Here is a 14,426-nt window from a genome sequence, read left to right as displayed (position 1 = left end):
TACAGGTATCATTTACAGGAGAAGAAAGTAGTAAAAAAATCATTGATCAGGAACCAAATATGAAGGAACTTTCATTTTTCTCAGGATTATTCTATATTCCTACATTCTAATTAGTTTCCAATTGCTCAGTTTTGAAGGCAGAAACACCATCCTATCAGCCAAAAACAAAATGTAGCCCCGAGCAAATTGTGGTCACAAGAGCAATAAATGCGCCAATAATTGATCCAATTAAGCTCCAATGATAGCTCTCTTTATGTCGGAGTGGAACACATTATAACACTAAATACCACCTTCATCTCAGATATGCGGAGACCAGCAAAAGAATATGGAACATTACAAATAATATAACTGAACTGTATATACCGGATGGGCTGTATGTCTCTCCAAATTAGCATCTACAACATTTTGCAGTGAAAGAGAATTTTCATAAGTTGTCAGTACCAAATACCAACCTCATGTTTCTTATTGGCGAGCTTGCAAGTAAACCACTGAGTCAGTTACTAGCAGTTGCAACAACAGCCGGTGTTCTCTCGTCAGAAGAGGAGGCTCCACTTAATCATATATTTTTACCAATTCCCTGCTAAAGTATGCAGATACAAAGAGCTAAACATAGCTTTCGGAGACATAAGTACTATTGCCATAACAACACAAGACAATAGAAATAAGAAGTTCCTGGAAGTCTGTATCAACCCATCTGGATATGTAGACTTCTAGCAACATGGCAATTCAGCCAAAATCTTACTCACTGCTCCATCCTCTCTACCCATATACAGTGTTCCCTCGATTTTCGCGGGTTCGAACTTCACGGAGTCTATACCACGGTTTTTCAAAAATATTATGTATACAAATACAATGTTACATTGAATACTGTTATTATTATTGTTGTGAGCCGCCCCGAGTCTTTGGAGAGTGGCGGCATACAAATCTAATAAATTATTATTATTATTATTATTATTATTATTAATTAAAAAATACTTCGCGTTTTTTCCCCCTATACCACGGTTTTTCCCCGCCCGATGACGTCATATGTCATCGCCAAAATTTTGCCCGCCTTTAATAAATATTTTTTAAAATCAACTTTCATAAATAAACATGGTGAGTAATAATCTAAGCGAATGGGAAATTGCAATTTAGGGGTTTAAAGTGTTTAAGGGAAGGCTTGTGGTACTGTTCATAGCCAAAAATAGTGTATTTACTTCCGCAACTCTACTTCGCGGAAATTCGACTTTCGCGGACAGTCTTGGAACGCATCGCCCGCGAAAATTGAGGGAACACTGTATTAGATATACCGTATTTTTCATACTATGACACATTGCCCTCCCCCCAAAAAAGTAGGTGGAAATAGCAATAGCACTTAGATTTACTACAGTGAAGGCCTACCAAAATTTTTACTACCACACTGTGGGCATGGCTTATGCAGGGTGCTCTGCATTTTCTTTCAACTTTGAATGCAAGTGGGGTGCATAATAATAATAATAACAACAACAACAACAATAATAATATGCATCTTATGGTCTGGAGCATCTTATAGCGTGAAAAATACGGTGAAGTTATCACAAGAATCTTCTGCTTTTTTTCCACAAACACAATCCATTTTTTTTCCTTTTTAAAAAAAAACCCCCGCCTCTTCTTTGTATCAGGAAGCTATAGAACCAGAATATTCTAACAATGGATATCCTGAAGAATATTTCTGAACAATGGACTCACAGGTTATTTTTAATATTGTCCACAGAGACATCTGGCTCTATGGAAATATTGTGTCTAAAATACATTATGACAGAGGATCATAGTTGAAAATGGATGTACAAATGAAAGCCTACTGACATGAAAATAGATGTTACACTAGGTATAAAAAGAAACTGGCTTAATAATTAAAAAGGAGCATGCCAACAATAAATCAAGAGAATTTTCCTATATTGGATTTTTAAAAAAAGCTTGGTAAAATTTTGAAGAATCTCAAGAGAAAGGACAATGAACAATAAATGAAAAGAAGTCAAGTTCTATAATATTATTTGAATGGACTAAAAATTAATATCGTTAGAAGTAAAAGGAAGGAATATAAAATAGCTATATTTGATCAGGGTTAATACTGATACGCGATGTTGGTAACACTTAGTTTCTCCTGACACCAGGGCTGACCTTACAATATTTTTATAGATTTATTTATAGATTTTAAAAAATGGAATATGGAAATAAGAGACTATTTGCTACATTTTAAGAAAAGATTATAAATTACTAAATAAATATATATTTGTTGCTGAAGGTGACAGTTAGAGTTTCGGAGGCTCGGGTTTGTAAGTGGAAACTGGTTCTTGAGAAGAGGCAAAAAAATATTGAACACCCAGTTCTTATATAGAAACGTCTGTAAGTAGAGGCGTTCTTAGGTAGAGGTACCACTGGACTTGTATCATATTTATTTTAAAAATTACTATAAAAGGGGAAGCTATAAAACCAGTATCTTTTTCCCCTGAGTGAAATCTAGTCAGTCAGTCTGTCTTGTCTGTGATCCAAATTTAGTGATTTATATCGACTTAACATTTCAAAAGCTGCAACCGGAAAGTTAGCCAAATATTTTTCGCCCCCATTTTAAGCAACTTACTTCTTTTCAAGAAAACTTCCATTCCAGCAAGCTGGTGAAGATAGGATCTGCACAACCTCACTGCTTAGGACAGGGAAAACGCAAGTAGGCAAAAGACAGGAAAATTAGTTAAAGCTTATATTGCTTAGGAATCACATATATTTTTTCATACACTGCCTTGATTTGCTGATCCATAGTTACCTGGGCTTAGCTGAAATTGCCTGTGTTTACACAATGTGCTACAAAATGCTATTCACAAACTCTAACAAACTGACTTCATATGACAGGATAACCAAACCTAATCAAATCAGATTATGGATTCATATACTAACTGAACCTAATTGTTATTCACCTTTTTTCCCCTCTCTCTGTAATCTGTTCAATTGCCTTTGATCTTAACACACTGACTTAAAATATACCACACACAACAAATCTAGAAATGGGTTCATTAGTTCAGCAGAGAAGAATTTGGTAAGTGGTTGAAAATATTTGGGTTAAAAATCTGATGAATAATCCTCTGGCTCAAAAAAACCCTCAAAACAAAACTTTATACCACATTATTAAAACATGTTAAAGATTTTCTAGAACAGCTTGTACCATTCTTCTAAATCAGTGGTTCTCAACTTGGGGGTCGGGACCCCTTTGGGGGCTGAACGACCATTTCACAGGGGTCACCTAAGACCTTCATGGGAAAAGTCAAATTTCCCCTGGTGCTAGGACAATTTTTTCAATACATTGCTACCTCGACATACGAGTTTAATTTGTGCCAGACCGGAGCTCGTATGTCGATCAATTCGCATCTCAAACGAATGCCTTTAGACTTTGGTTTTGGTGCCGAGATAACTGGAAACATGGAATTCTTGCGCCACCTAGTGGACGCTCAGCTGGTATCCCGAATTTGAGCTCGGGTGTCGAACATAAATTTTGCTCGCGTCTCGGCTCGTAACTTGGAATACTCGCATGTGGAGCAGCTCGTATCGAGGTACTACTGTATCTTTTTGTAGGTGAGGTCTCCAGAACTGAATACAGCATTCCAAATGGGGTCTCACCAGCGCTCTATACAGCGGGATCACAATCTCCCTCTTCCTGCTTGTTATACCTCTAGCTATGCAGCCAAGCATCCTACTTGCTTTCCCTACCGCCTGACTGCACTGTTCACCCATTTTGAGACTGTCAGAAATCACGACCCCTAAATCCTTCTCTTCTGAAGTTTTTGCTAACACAGAACTGCCAATACAATGCTCAGATTGAGGATTCCTTTTCCCCAAGTGCATTATAATTTATGTGCTCGCTTCAGCAGTCCACATACTAAAATCGAAACGATACAAACCCATAAATTTATGAAGCTGATTATCCTTTTGGATAATGAATTGGAGTAGATACTATACTTTTATATCTTTTCTTCTATTCTTCTCTTTATTTATATTGTTACATATCTATTCTCTTCAGTGGGTATTATGTATTGGACAAAATAAATAAATAAATAAATAAAAATAAAATATCCCATATATCTTCTCTTCTATCCCTATATCTTTCTTCTAGTCTCTCATTATTTTATCCTATACTCTCTTCTATTCTTTCTCTAATTCTATTTCCTCGAAGGTGTCCTCTATTACTTTCATTGTGTATTATTGTGTATTGGAATAAATAAATAAATAAATGAATGAATAAATGAATAAATGAATAAAAATAAAAAAATAATAAAATAAAATATCCCATATATCTTCTCTTCTATCCCTATATCTTTCTTCTATTCTCTCATTGATTATTTTATCCTATACTCTCCTCTATTCTTTCTCTAATTCTATTTCCTCGAAGGTGTCCTCTATTACTTTCATTGTGTATTATTGTGTATTGGACAAAATAAATAAAATAAATAAATAAATAAATAGTATCAGGCCTGTCAAACTGATGGCCTGTGGGCTGGTTGCGAAACCACCCCGGCTCCGCAAAGGCAAAAAAAGAAGAAGAAAAGTTGTGATACATCACGGGACGCGATCAAGTTTGAAGCCCATGGATTGATCCAACCAGCCCACAAAAGAAGGTTCACCAAGAAAGCCAGAGATCGCATCATTGCCCACCATCACAATAATTCTTTACAAATTGAACGGAAGTGGACTTACTTCATTGAATTAGAGTTATTTTTTTCAGAAAGCTTTTGCCTCCAAATGTCTATTGTGTTGTCATTAATCAAACAGGTGTGGTCATTGTGATTTACGTTCCGGAAATCATCGGCCGGTAGAGAATTCTGTAAGAAGGCGCAGATAGAAACATAGAAACATAGAAGTCTGATGGCAGAAAAAGACCTCATGGTCCATCTAGTCTGCCCTCATACTATTTCCTGTATTTTATCTTAGGATGGATCTATGTTTATCCCAGGCATGTTTACATTCAGTTCCTGTGGATTTATCTACCACGCCTGCTGGAAGTTTGTTCCAAGGATCTACTACTCTTTCAGTAAAATAATATTTTCTCATATTGCCTTTGATCTTTCCCCCAACTAACTTCAGATTGTGTCCCCTTGTTCTTGTGTTCACTTTCCTATTAAAAACACTTCCCTCCTGGTCCTTATTTAACCCTTTCACATATTTTAATGTTTCGATCATGTCCCCCCTTTTCCTTCTGTCCTCCAGACTCTACAGATTGAGTTCATGAAGTCTTTCCTGATAGGTTTTATGCTTAAGACCTTCCACCATTCTTGTAGCCCATCTTTGTACCCGTTCAATTTTGTCAATAATCAGATCGTGCAGAATGCGGCTTTGTGTAAAGAACCCAAATGGCGGTGTCCGGGCAGGTGGGTGGAGCCTCACGCTCCCTTCGCGACCGGCTCTCCGATGACGGACAGGCACGAGCTAACTGGGAGCATTTCTCCCCTGATAATTTGATACAGTTAGAGGAGGCTGAAATACGTTTTGTTGCCTCCTCTTTGAAGATTAGCAATTATTTTAAAACTATTAGAGGTGGAACCATTTAGTTTATTTATTTTGTCCAAACCTGGAGCAGCAAAATTTCAAGGGAGGGGGGGTTCTGATAAGGCAGGGGTTGCATGAGCTTCAGCCCACACTGGAAAGGGCGCATGGCCTTTCGACACAATTCACAATTTCCCTCCCTGTAACAATAAAAGATGGAGCGCAAATCCGTCAAGTTTTACGTTACCTGTTTTCCTGAGCAAATTGCAAATGATTGGTCTCCTCCAGAGAATATATGTTTCACAGTATAATGTGGGCAGGCATCTGTGGAAGAAGATTGACAAAAATCAGTTTAAAACCATCAGACATCATAAACATCTCCTATGTCTTTCTTTTGGAAACCAAAATCCATACAGCCTGAAGGGTTGGGGATGGGATCTATAGGCTGTTGTGGTTAGCTCTGGCCCTGCTCCTGCCCCAAGGACTGTGGATGTGGGGGAGACATCCACATGCTGCAGGCCTGTTTTGCCCCTGGTGGAATCTGCTGATTAAGACTCCTCTGACCAAGAAGACATGAGTGACAGGGAGGAGGAGAGTGGGGCAGACAGCTCAGAAGGAGATCAATTATCTAGCTCCTCCTTGGATTCAGAACAAGAGTTAATGATACAGCCACGCATGCGGAGAGCGATGCATAGGCAGCAACAACTGAGAGATTATTATCAAAGAAAATGAGGCCACCTGTGGTTGGGTGGGGCTGTGGTCATTAGTGAGGCTGCTATAAAGAGCAGCCTGTGCGTTTGGCCATTGTGGAGGATTATCTGATCGTTGTGTTTAGTGACTGCTTTACTGACTTTGACTTTTTGTGTGTGGTGATTTTTCCCCACTTTGAAACTAAACGAGAGCAAAGTGTGTTTCACTTTGTGAAAGAAGAAGGACTGTGAATTGCCTCCCAGCTGCAAGCTAAGTATCACAGAACTGATAAGGGACTTGTACAAATTACCAGTTTGTTTGGAGACGAGGGCTCTTTGCTCTACCAAAAGAGGGCTTGGTTTAAGTGAATTTTCATTATAAAGAACATTGTTTTGAATTTTCAAACGTGTGTGTGTCTGAAATTTGTACCTGTGAATTTTTGGGAGGAGTCTGCCAGAGAGCCCGACAGAACATAGGCTCACAACAATAAAAGAGCGGCTCACAACAATAAAACTTCATATACAAATCCAATGTTAAAACAGTCTTTTAAAAAACCCCTATTAAAAACAGTCATGCAGCCCAAACACACCATCCACAAAATCAAAGGCAGCTAAGGATACATCAATAAGTACAAGTCAATCAAACTTCTGTGAAATCAAACTGTCCACTTAGGAAGCAACACTGATTGACAGTCAATTTCACATGCTGTTGTGCAAAAGGAATAGTAGTTGTGCAAATGAAATATTCCATGAGAATATTTCATTCATTCACACTCATAATTCAAAATAGAGCCGGGGTGGCGCAGCAGGTAGAGGGCGGTACTGCAGGCCATTGAAGCTGACTGTAGATCTGTAGGTCAGCGGTTCAAATCTCATCACCGGCCCAAGGTTGACTCAGCCTTCCATCCTTCCGAGGTGGGTCAAATGAGGACCCGAATTGTGGGGGCAATAGGCTGGCTCTGTTTAAAAAATGCTATTGCTAACATGTTGTAAGCCGCCCTGAGTCTAAGGAGAAGGGCGGCATAAAAATTGAATGAATGAATGAATGAACGAATGAATGAATGAATGAATGAATGCCAGGACAGGGCAAAAGCTGCTTCTCCCACCCCCCGGAGGACCTCTGGAGGCCGGAAATGGCCTGTTTCCCAACCTCTGGTGGGCCCAGGAGCGTCGTGTTTTGCCCTCTCCGGGCTCCAAAGGCTTCGCTGGAGCAGGGGAGGGTAAAAACGCCCTCCCCCATCCCCCATAAGGCTCTCTAGAAACCAAAAATGCCCTCCAGAACTTCTGTGTGAGCCAAAAATCAGCTAGCCAGCACACCCAGGCACATTGGAGCTGAGCTAGGGCAACGGCTCGCGTGCCAGCAGAAATGGCTCGGTGTGCCCCCTGTGGCACCTATGCCATAGGTTCACCATCACTGCTACCCTGTTTCCCCGAAAATAAGACGTACCCCGAAAGTAAGGCATGTCAGAGGTTTTGCAGAATTTGCTAATATAAGGCACCCCCTGAAGGCGTAGTCAAGTTTAAATACGGTACGGTGGAAAAACATACGGTACCATTCAAAGCTGTTCATAGCGGTACCGTAATAATGTGGTGTCCCCTGCTGGCCCCTTCCATCGCTTTGTACCGTCCAGTACAGGAGACACAGACTGCTGATGTCTCATCGCCATTACAGTCTCCACTACAGTGCGTAGACTGTAGCTCCTCTGGTGGCCGGAAGCTGCAATAGCGAAAGTGTACTGTTGTGCCATATAAGTGCCGTCGTTTGTGTGTATGGGTGCCATACTGACAGGTACCGTACCGTAATCAGTGTACCGTACGGCACACTTTCTTTGGGGGTGCCAGCTTTTCTGCCTGTGAATTTGTCTTATTTGAGAAATATAAGGCACCCACCCCCACCCCCGAAAATAAGACGTAGCACAACTTTTGGAGCAAAAATTAATATAAGACAGTGTCCTATTTTCAGGGAAACACGGTAGTCACAAGAGGTGTGCCACAGTGAAAGGCCGTTTGTCTTCGGAGCTACTGAGACTGTCGCTAAACAAACAAAACAAGTGACTATTTTAGTCCCTTACCTGCTCTACCAGAGATTTGTTCATCGTAAGCTGCCCAATGGCCTTTGACCGGAGATGGACATTTTAGACTGCAAATGCGTCCAGTTCCCAGCTGGCCTTTAGTTCCACAGCCAAATGCATAGATCATTCCTGAAGAAGGCACAAAGGCTAGAGTGTGGTGTCTGGAAATATCAAAATAACCAAACCGTTGGTAAAGCGGTCTTTTTCAACAACCAATTATATTCCCGAACACGAAAGAGACAACTCTATTTTTCTTCTCCCTGACCATTCATCCCTTTCACTGGCGCCAAACACATCGCGCCATGTTGCCGTCGCACGACATTTTGTGACTTTTTAAATTTATTTTTTATTTATTTATTAGATTTGTATGCCTCCCCTCTCCGTAGACTCGGAGCGGCTCACAACAAGAAACAATACAAATCCAATACTTAAAAAACACTTTAAAACCCTTAATATAAAAGACAATCCTGTATCTTATACAGACCATACACAAAGTGGGAAGGGTACAGGGGAATCAATTTCCCCATGCCTGATGGCAGAGGTGGGTTTTGAGGAGTTTAAAAAGGCAAGGAGGGTGGGGGCAGTCCTGGTCTCTGGGGGGAGTTGATTCCAGAGGGCCGGGGCCGCCACAGAGAAGGCTCTTCCCCTGGGTCCCACCAGACGACATTGTTTCATCGACGGGACCCGGAGAAGACCAACTCTGTGGAACCTAACCGGTCGCTGGGATTTGTGCGGCAGAAGGCGGTCCCAGAGATATTCTGGTAATTTTAAATTAAACATTTATTTTTGGCCAAAAATCCTATTACAAATGGGTCTGATTTTTGGGCTGCGAAAGTGAGATTTATAATCTTTGTCCAGTAGCAGATTAATGCAAATATCTAAGTCTGCAATTTCTCCCGATGTCGCTAAATGCCCCAATTTCCCATTCAATATATTGGGAATAAAAGATTATAGGGATCATCCAAGGGGACAGGTTTTGGACACCAAACATATAATAAGGAACATGCAACATTGCTGATTAACTCTCCTCAGAGTTCACCTTCCACTAAATTTTATTTACCATTTGCATAATAATAATAATAATAATAATAATAATAATAATAATAATAATAATAATATAAAAAATAAATAATAATAATAATAATAATAATAATAATAATAATAATAATAATTATTATTATTATTATTATTATTATTATTATTATTATGCCGCCCCTCTCCGAGGACTCGGAGCGGCTCAAGCAAGGCTGACAATCTTTGGCATCGTGAAAGATCTGCCCAAGAGGCCACTCACCTACCACAAGCGATCTGGGAGACTTCACTGCCCATCAGCTCCAAAACTCTTCTAGGGTTGACTTCGTCATTCAAGGAATCATGACCAAGCTGCCCACATGAACCTGCCCCAAAGGTAAACACTCCTCCACTCTGCCACAAAGATTGCAAGAATGTTAGAATAGTCATGAACTGGGAAAAGAGCCCACGTTAACAAGGTCAACCAGTGAATAGGCACAGCAACTAAGTCTAAACACATCTAAGTCTGTGCAGAGAATCGAAACTGAGAAGCTTAAGGCTGGGCGTGGCTCAGCCCACACTGTATTCTCTGTGCTTGTCTGCTCTGCTGAAATGAAACGAACTTTCCTGCTGGTGTTTACTCGTAACTACATTGAAGAAGAACTCAGCTAATGGTATTGTAAATTCTTCTGTTACTATGTTTACAAAGAGGTTAATGAATTCAGATGAATCAGTTATCTGTGTTTGCTTCTGGTTTTGAGTTTTATGCCAACAAACTCTGAAAAAGAACATTTTCACTTGGGATCAAGCATCCCTTGATCCCCAATAAATTCCTTGTTCAAAGCCCTTCGTCCAACAGTTCCGATAGAAGCCCCAACGATTTTGTATGCAAACTTTTGGGGGTAATTTTTAATTGGCTACCGTATGCAAGAATGTCCTTCCAGCCCTCAAGTACCAGCCAATTTATGATCAATTGTAGTCCTGCCTTAGACATGTAGCCAGCATTTAAAATACGTTCTCCTACCTTTGTCAGAACAGCAGTGTGGTCACTTCCGCAGCTGATGTAGACAACTTGTTGAGTCCTTAAAAGTTTCACGTGGCAAGGAGATTCCCGATCTGCATTTTGAAAAAAAATATCAAAGGCTATAATAAATTCATTTACAAAAATGAAAACAGGCTGCTTCAGAAATAACCAATAGCCAATTAAATGATCAACTTTGTTAAACTCTTCTCAATTATGTATATTCTCTCTCTCCCTCCCTCCCTCCATCCATCCATCAGTTCTCCCACGCTTGACGACAGAGGTGGGTTTTAAGGAGTTTACGAAAGGCAAGGAGGGTGGGGGCAGTTCTAATCCCTGGAGGGAGCTGATTCCAGAGGGTCGGAGCCACCACAGAGAAGGCTCTTCCTTCTTGACAGTTTGCTTTGCATAAAGGATTTTGGGTAAGGAGAGTGGCAATGCCCAAGCCAGTGATGGCCTCCTATCGGAAAGGTAAGGTATTCCGTTCCAGTAGCGATTTTCGAAATGTGTGTGCAGTTGCGTTCCCCCAATGTGCATGCGCATGCCCTTGCACAAGATTTCGCTTCTGCGCATACACAGCAAGCAAAATCTTGTGTGAAGATAGAAACATAAACATAGAAACATAGAAGTCTGACAGCAGAAAAAGACCTCATGGTCCATCTAGTCTGCCCTTATATTATTTCCTGTATTTTATCTTGGAATGGATATATGTTTATCCCAGGCATGTTTAAATTCAGTTACTGTGGATTTACCAACCACGTCTGCTGGAAGTTCGTTCCAAGCATCTACTACTCTTTCAGTGAAATATTTTCTCACGTTGCTTTTGATCTTTCCCCCAACTAACTTCAGATGCCCTCTCAAGCGAGATTTCAGCGATTTTTGGCGATTTTTTGCCGATATAGCCAAATCTCCTCAAAAATCTCCCTCTTTTCCTTTCCATTTCTGTGGCCATTCAGAGGCACGCTTCGACTGACAGAAACGGCACCAAGAAATCTCTGAGGAAAACAAACTGAGGAAAAATTGAGTTGGAGATATCTCCGCAACATCTGGATAAAAAAACATCTTTTACGGACGCTCGCCACAAGTACCTTTGTCGTCACTCAAACCCAGCTGTCCGGAGGTGTTTTTCCCCCAGCCAAACACAGCTCCTGAGAGGGACAAAGCAAAGCTGTGCGCTCCGCCGGCCGCCACCTGAGAGAGAGGGATCCCATCCAGCGACCTGACACGCTGCGGGCTGTCTTGTGAGGGGAATTCTTTACCGAGACCGAGCTGTCCGTGGTTGTTCTGTCCCCATGCAAAGAACTGTCCGTCTGGAAGGGGAGGAAGAAATAAGACCCAGGGCTGAGAAAACGAACAATACTTTTTCACGTACCAGCAAAAAAAAGGTAACCCTCGACTTACAACCGTTCCATTTAGTGACCGTTCAAAGTTACAACCGCAGTGAAAAAAGGTGACTTATGGCTTGTTTTCCACCCTTAATGATCTTTTTAGCTTTTATGTTGGGGCCAGATTGATTACAGTGGTACCCCTACTTCAGAACGCCTCTACTTGTTCATTTGTTCCAAGCATCTACTACTCTTTCAGTCAAATAATATTTTCTCACGTTGCTTCTGGTCTTTTCCCCAACTAACCTCAGATTGTGCCCCTTGTTCTTGTGTTCACTTCCCTATTAAAAACACTTCCCTCCTGAAACTTATTTAACCCTTTCACATATTTAAATGTTTCGATCATGTCCCCCCTTTTCCTTCTGTCCTCCAGACTATACAGATGGAGTCCATGAAATCTTTCCTGATACGTTTTATGCTTAAGACCTTCCACCATTCTTGTAGCCCGTCTTTGGACCCGTTCAATTTTGTCAATATCTTTTTGTAGATGAGGTTTCCAGAACTGAACACAGTATTCCAAATGTGGTCTCACCAGCGCTCTATATAGCGGGATCACAATCTCCCTCTTCCTGCTTGTTATACCTCTAGCTGTGCAGCCAAGCATCCTACTTGCTTTTTCTACTGCCCGACCACACTGCTCACCCATTTTGAGACTGTCAGAAATCCTTCTCTTCTGAAGTTTTTGCTAACACAGAACAGCCAATTCAATACTCAGATTGAGGATTCCTTTTCCCCAAGTGCATTATTTTACATTTGGAAACATTAAACTGCAGTTTCCATTGCTTTGACCATTTATCTAGTAAAGCTAAATCATTTACCATATTACAGACGCCTCCAGGAATATCAACCCTAAAGGGATGCCCTCTGCCTGAGTTACTATTTGGAAACATTAAACTGAAGTTTCCATTGCTTTGACCATTTATCTAGTAAAGCTAAATCATTTACCATATTACAGACGCCTCCAGGAATATCAACCCTAAAGGGATGCCCTCTGCCTGAGTTACTATTTGGAAATAGTAAACTGAAGTTTCCATAACAAGAAAAAGAAGTGAGGATCATCCTCTTCCTGAAAAATTTATCCAGAACTCTTATCTTGTATTGAGTAGAAACGTATTTAACTGGAATATTAATTTCATGGTACAGCCCTGGTAACAAAAGTTGAATTATATTATATGTTATAATGGTCATACCAGCTGCTAGAGCTAGACAATGCCAATTCCCGCACGAGACCTGTAGGATCATCTCCTGGTTCAGCTTTTTTATTAACCTAAGAAAACAAAACAAATTGGACACTTTAACCAAGTTGCAGAGGTGTAATACAGTAGTACCTCTAGATACGACTTTAATTCGTTCCAGAACGGAGCTCGTATGTCGATCAGCTCGTATCTGGAACAAAGGGCTTTAGACTTTGTTTTCCCCCCCCGCAGATATAACCAGAAGCAAGGATTCTTGCGCCACCTAGTGGAAGCTCGGCACGTATCCCGAATTTGAGCTCGGGTCTGGAACAGAAATTTCGCTCCCGTCGTGGCTCATAACTTGGAATACTCGCATGTGGAGCAGCTCGTATCTAGAGGTACTACTGTATAATTTACCTAGTCTTCATCATTATCGCCTCTATTTCAGAGATTGTAACAGTGAAACTACTTAGACAATATTATAATAGTCATAAAAATGGGACACAGTGGCTCAATGGCTAAGATGCTGAGCTCATTGATCAGAAGGTCAGCAGTTCAGTGGCTCGAATCCCTACTGCCATGTAACGGAGTGAGCTCCCGTTACTTGTGCCAACCTAGCAGTTCGAAAGCATGTAAAAAATGCAAGAAGAAAAATAGGGACCACTTTGGTGGGAAGGTAACAGCGCTCCATGCGCCTTTAGCATTTAGTCATGCTTAGAAACGGAGATTAGTACCGCCCCCTAGAGTCAGAAACAACTAGTACCCTGTTCAGGGGAACATTTACCTTTACCTAAAATATTATTGGCTTGAATTTTAAAAGAAAACAATAAAAATAGGAGTACAGTGGTACCTCTACCTACAAACACCTCTACTTACAAACTTTTCTAGATAAGAACCGGTGTTCAAGATTTTTTTGCCTCTTCTGACAAACCATTTTCCACTTACAAACCCGAGCCTCCGAAACTGTAACCGGAAAAGGCAGGGAGAAGCCTCTATGGGGCCTCTCTAGGAATCTCCTGGGAGGAAACAGGGCCGGAAGAAGCAGGGAGAAGCCTCTGTGGGGCCTCTCTAGAAATCTCCTGGGAGGAAACAGGGCTGGAAAAGGCGTCGAGAAGCCTCCGTGGGGCCTCTCTAGGAATTTCCTGGGAGGAAACAGGGCCTCCACCCTCCCTGTGGTTTCCCAAATCGTATGCATTATTTGCTTTTACATTGATTCCTATGGGAAAAATTGCTTCTTCTTACAAACTTTTCTACTTAAGAACCTGGTCACGGAACGAATTAAGTTCGTAAGTAGAGGGACCACTGTATTTTTTATTAAATACAATCATGTCCTGGAAGCCCCAAGTATCACAGTGGAAACAAAAACGAATCAAGAGATTTCTATTAAAATCACTTGCATGTAACAGAATAATAAAGTTGGAAGGGACCTTGGAGGTCTTCTAGTCCAACCCCTGCTCAAGCAGGAAATCCTATACTATTTCAGACAAACTCAGTTGACCCTGGGGACACAGATAAACCTCCAAGTGATTTGAGGACCCTCTCAAAAGATGAAGATTACCAACGCAAGGGGGGGGAAATCCTTCCAT

General features: G+C 41.0%; 1 protein-coding gene across 2 annotated transcripts in view; it reads right to left on the bottom strand.

Moving 5' to 3' along the window:
- LOC139155729 (probable E3 ubiquitin-protein ligase HERC3) overlaps window positions 1-14,426 on the bottom strand; it is a 37,535-nt gene that overhangs the window by 19,834 nt on the left and 3,275 nt on the right. The window contains exons 4-11 of one of the 2 annotated variants that reach the window (XM_070730995.1): window positions 12,856-12,932; window positions 11,369-11,590; window positions 10,284-10,375; window positions 9,543-9,673; window positions 8,249-8,409; window positions 5,735-5,811; window positions 4,702-4,826; window positions 2,600-2,659 (exon numbers count right to left, since the gene is read on the bottom strand). In XM_070730995.1, the coding sequence (XP_070587096.1) occupies window positions 2,600-2,659; window positions 4,702-4,826; window positions 5,735-5,811; window positions 8,249-8,409; window positions 9,543-9,673; window positions 10,284-10,375; window positions 11,369-11,590; window positions 12,856-12,932 (945 nt within the window). The remainder of the gene's footprint in view (window positions 1-2,599; window positions 2,660-4,701; window positions 4,827-5,734; window positions 5,812-8,248; window positions 8,410-9,542; window positions 9,674-10,283; window positions 10,376-11,368; window positions 11,591-12,855; window positions 12,933-14,426) is intronic. The other variant, XM_070730996.1, reaches the window with a different exon arrangement.

Source organism: Erythrolamprus reginae, unplaced genomic scaffold (assembly GCF_031021105.1).
Source record: "Erythrolamprus reginae isolate rEryReg1 unplaced genomic scaffold, rEryReg1.hap1 H_5, whole genome shotgun sequence".
Lineage (NCBI taxonomy): Eukaryota > Metazoa > Chordata > Lepidosauria > Squamata > Dipsadidae > Erythrolamprus > Erythrolamprus reginae.
The sequence above is the reverse complement of the archived record's forward strand: the minus strand, read 5'-3'. Positions and strand labels throughout refer to the sequence as shown.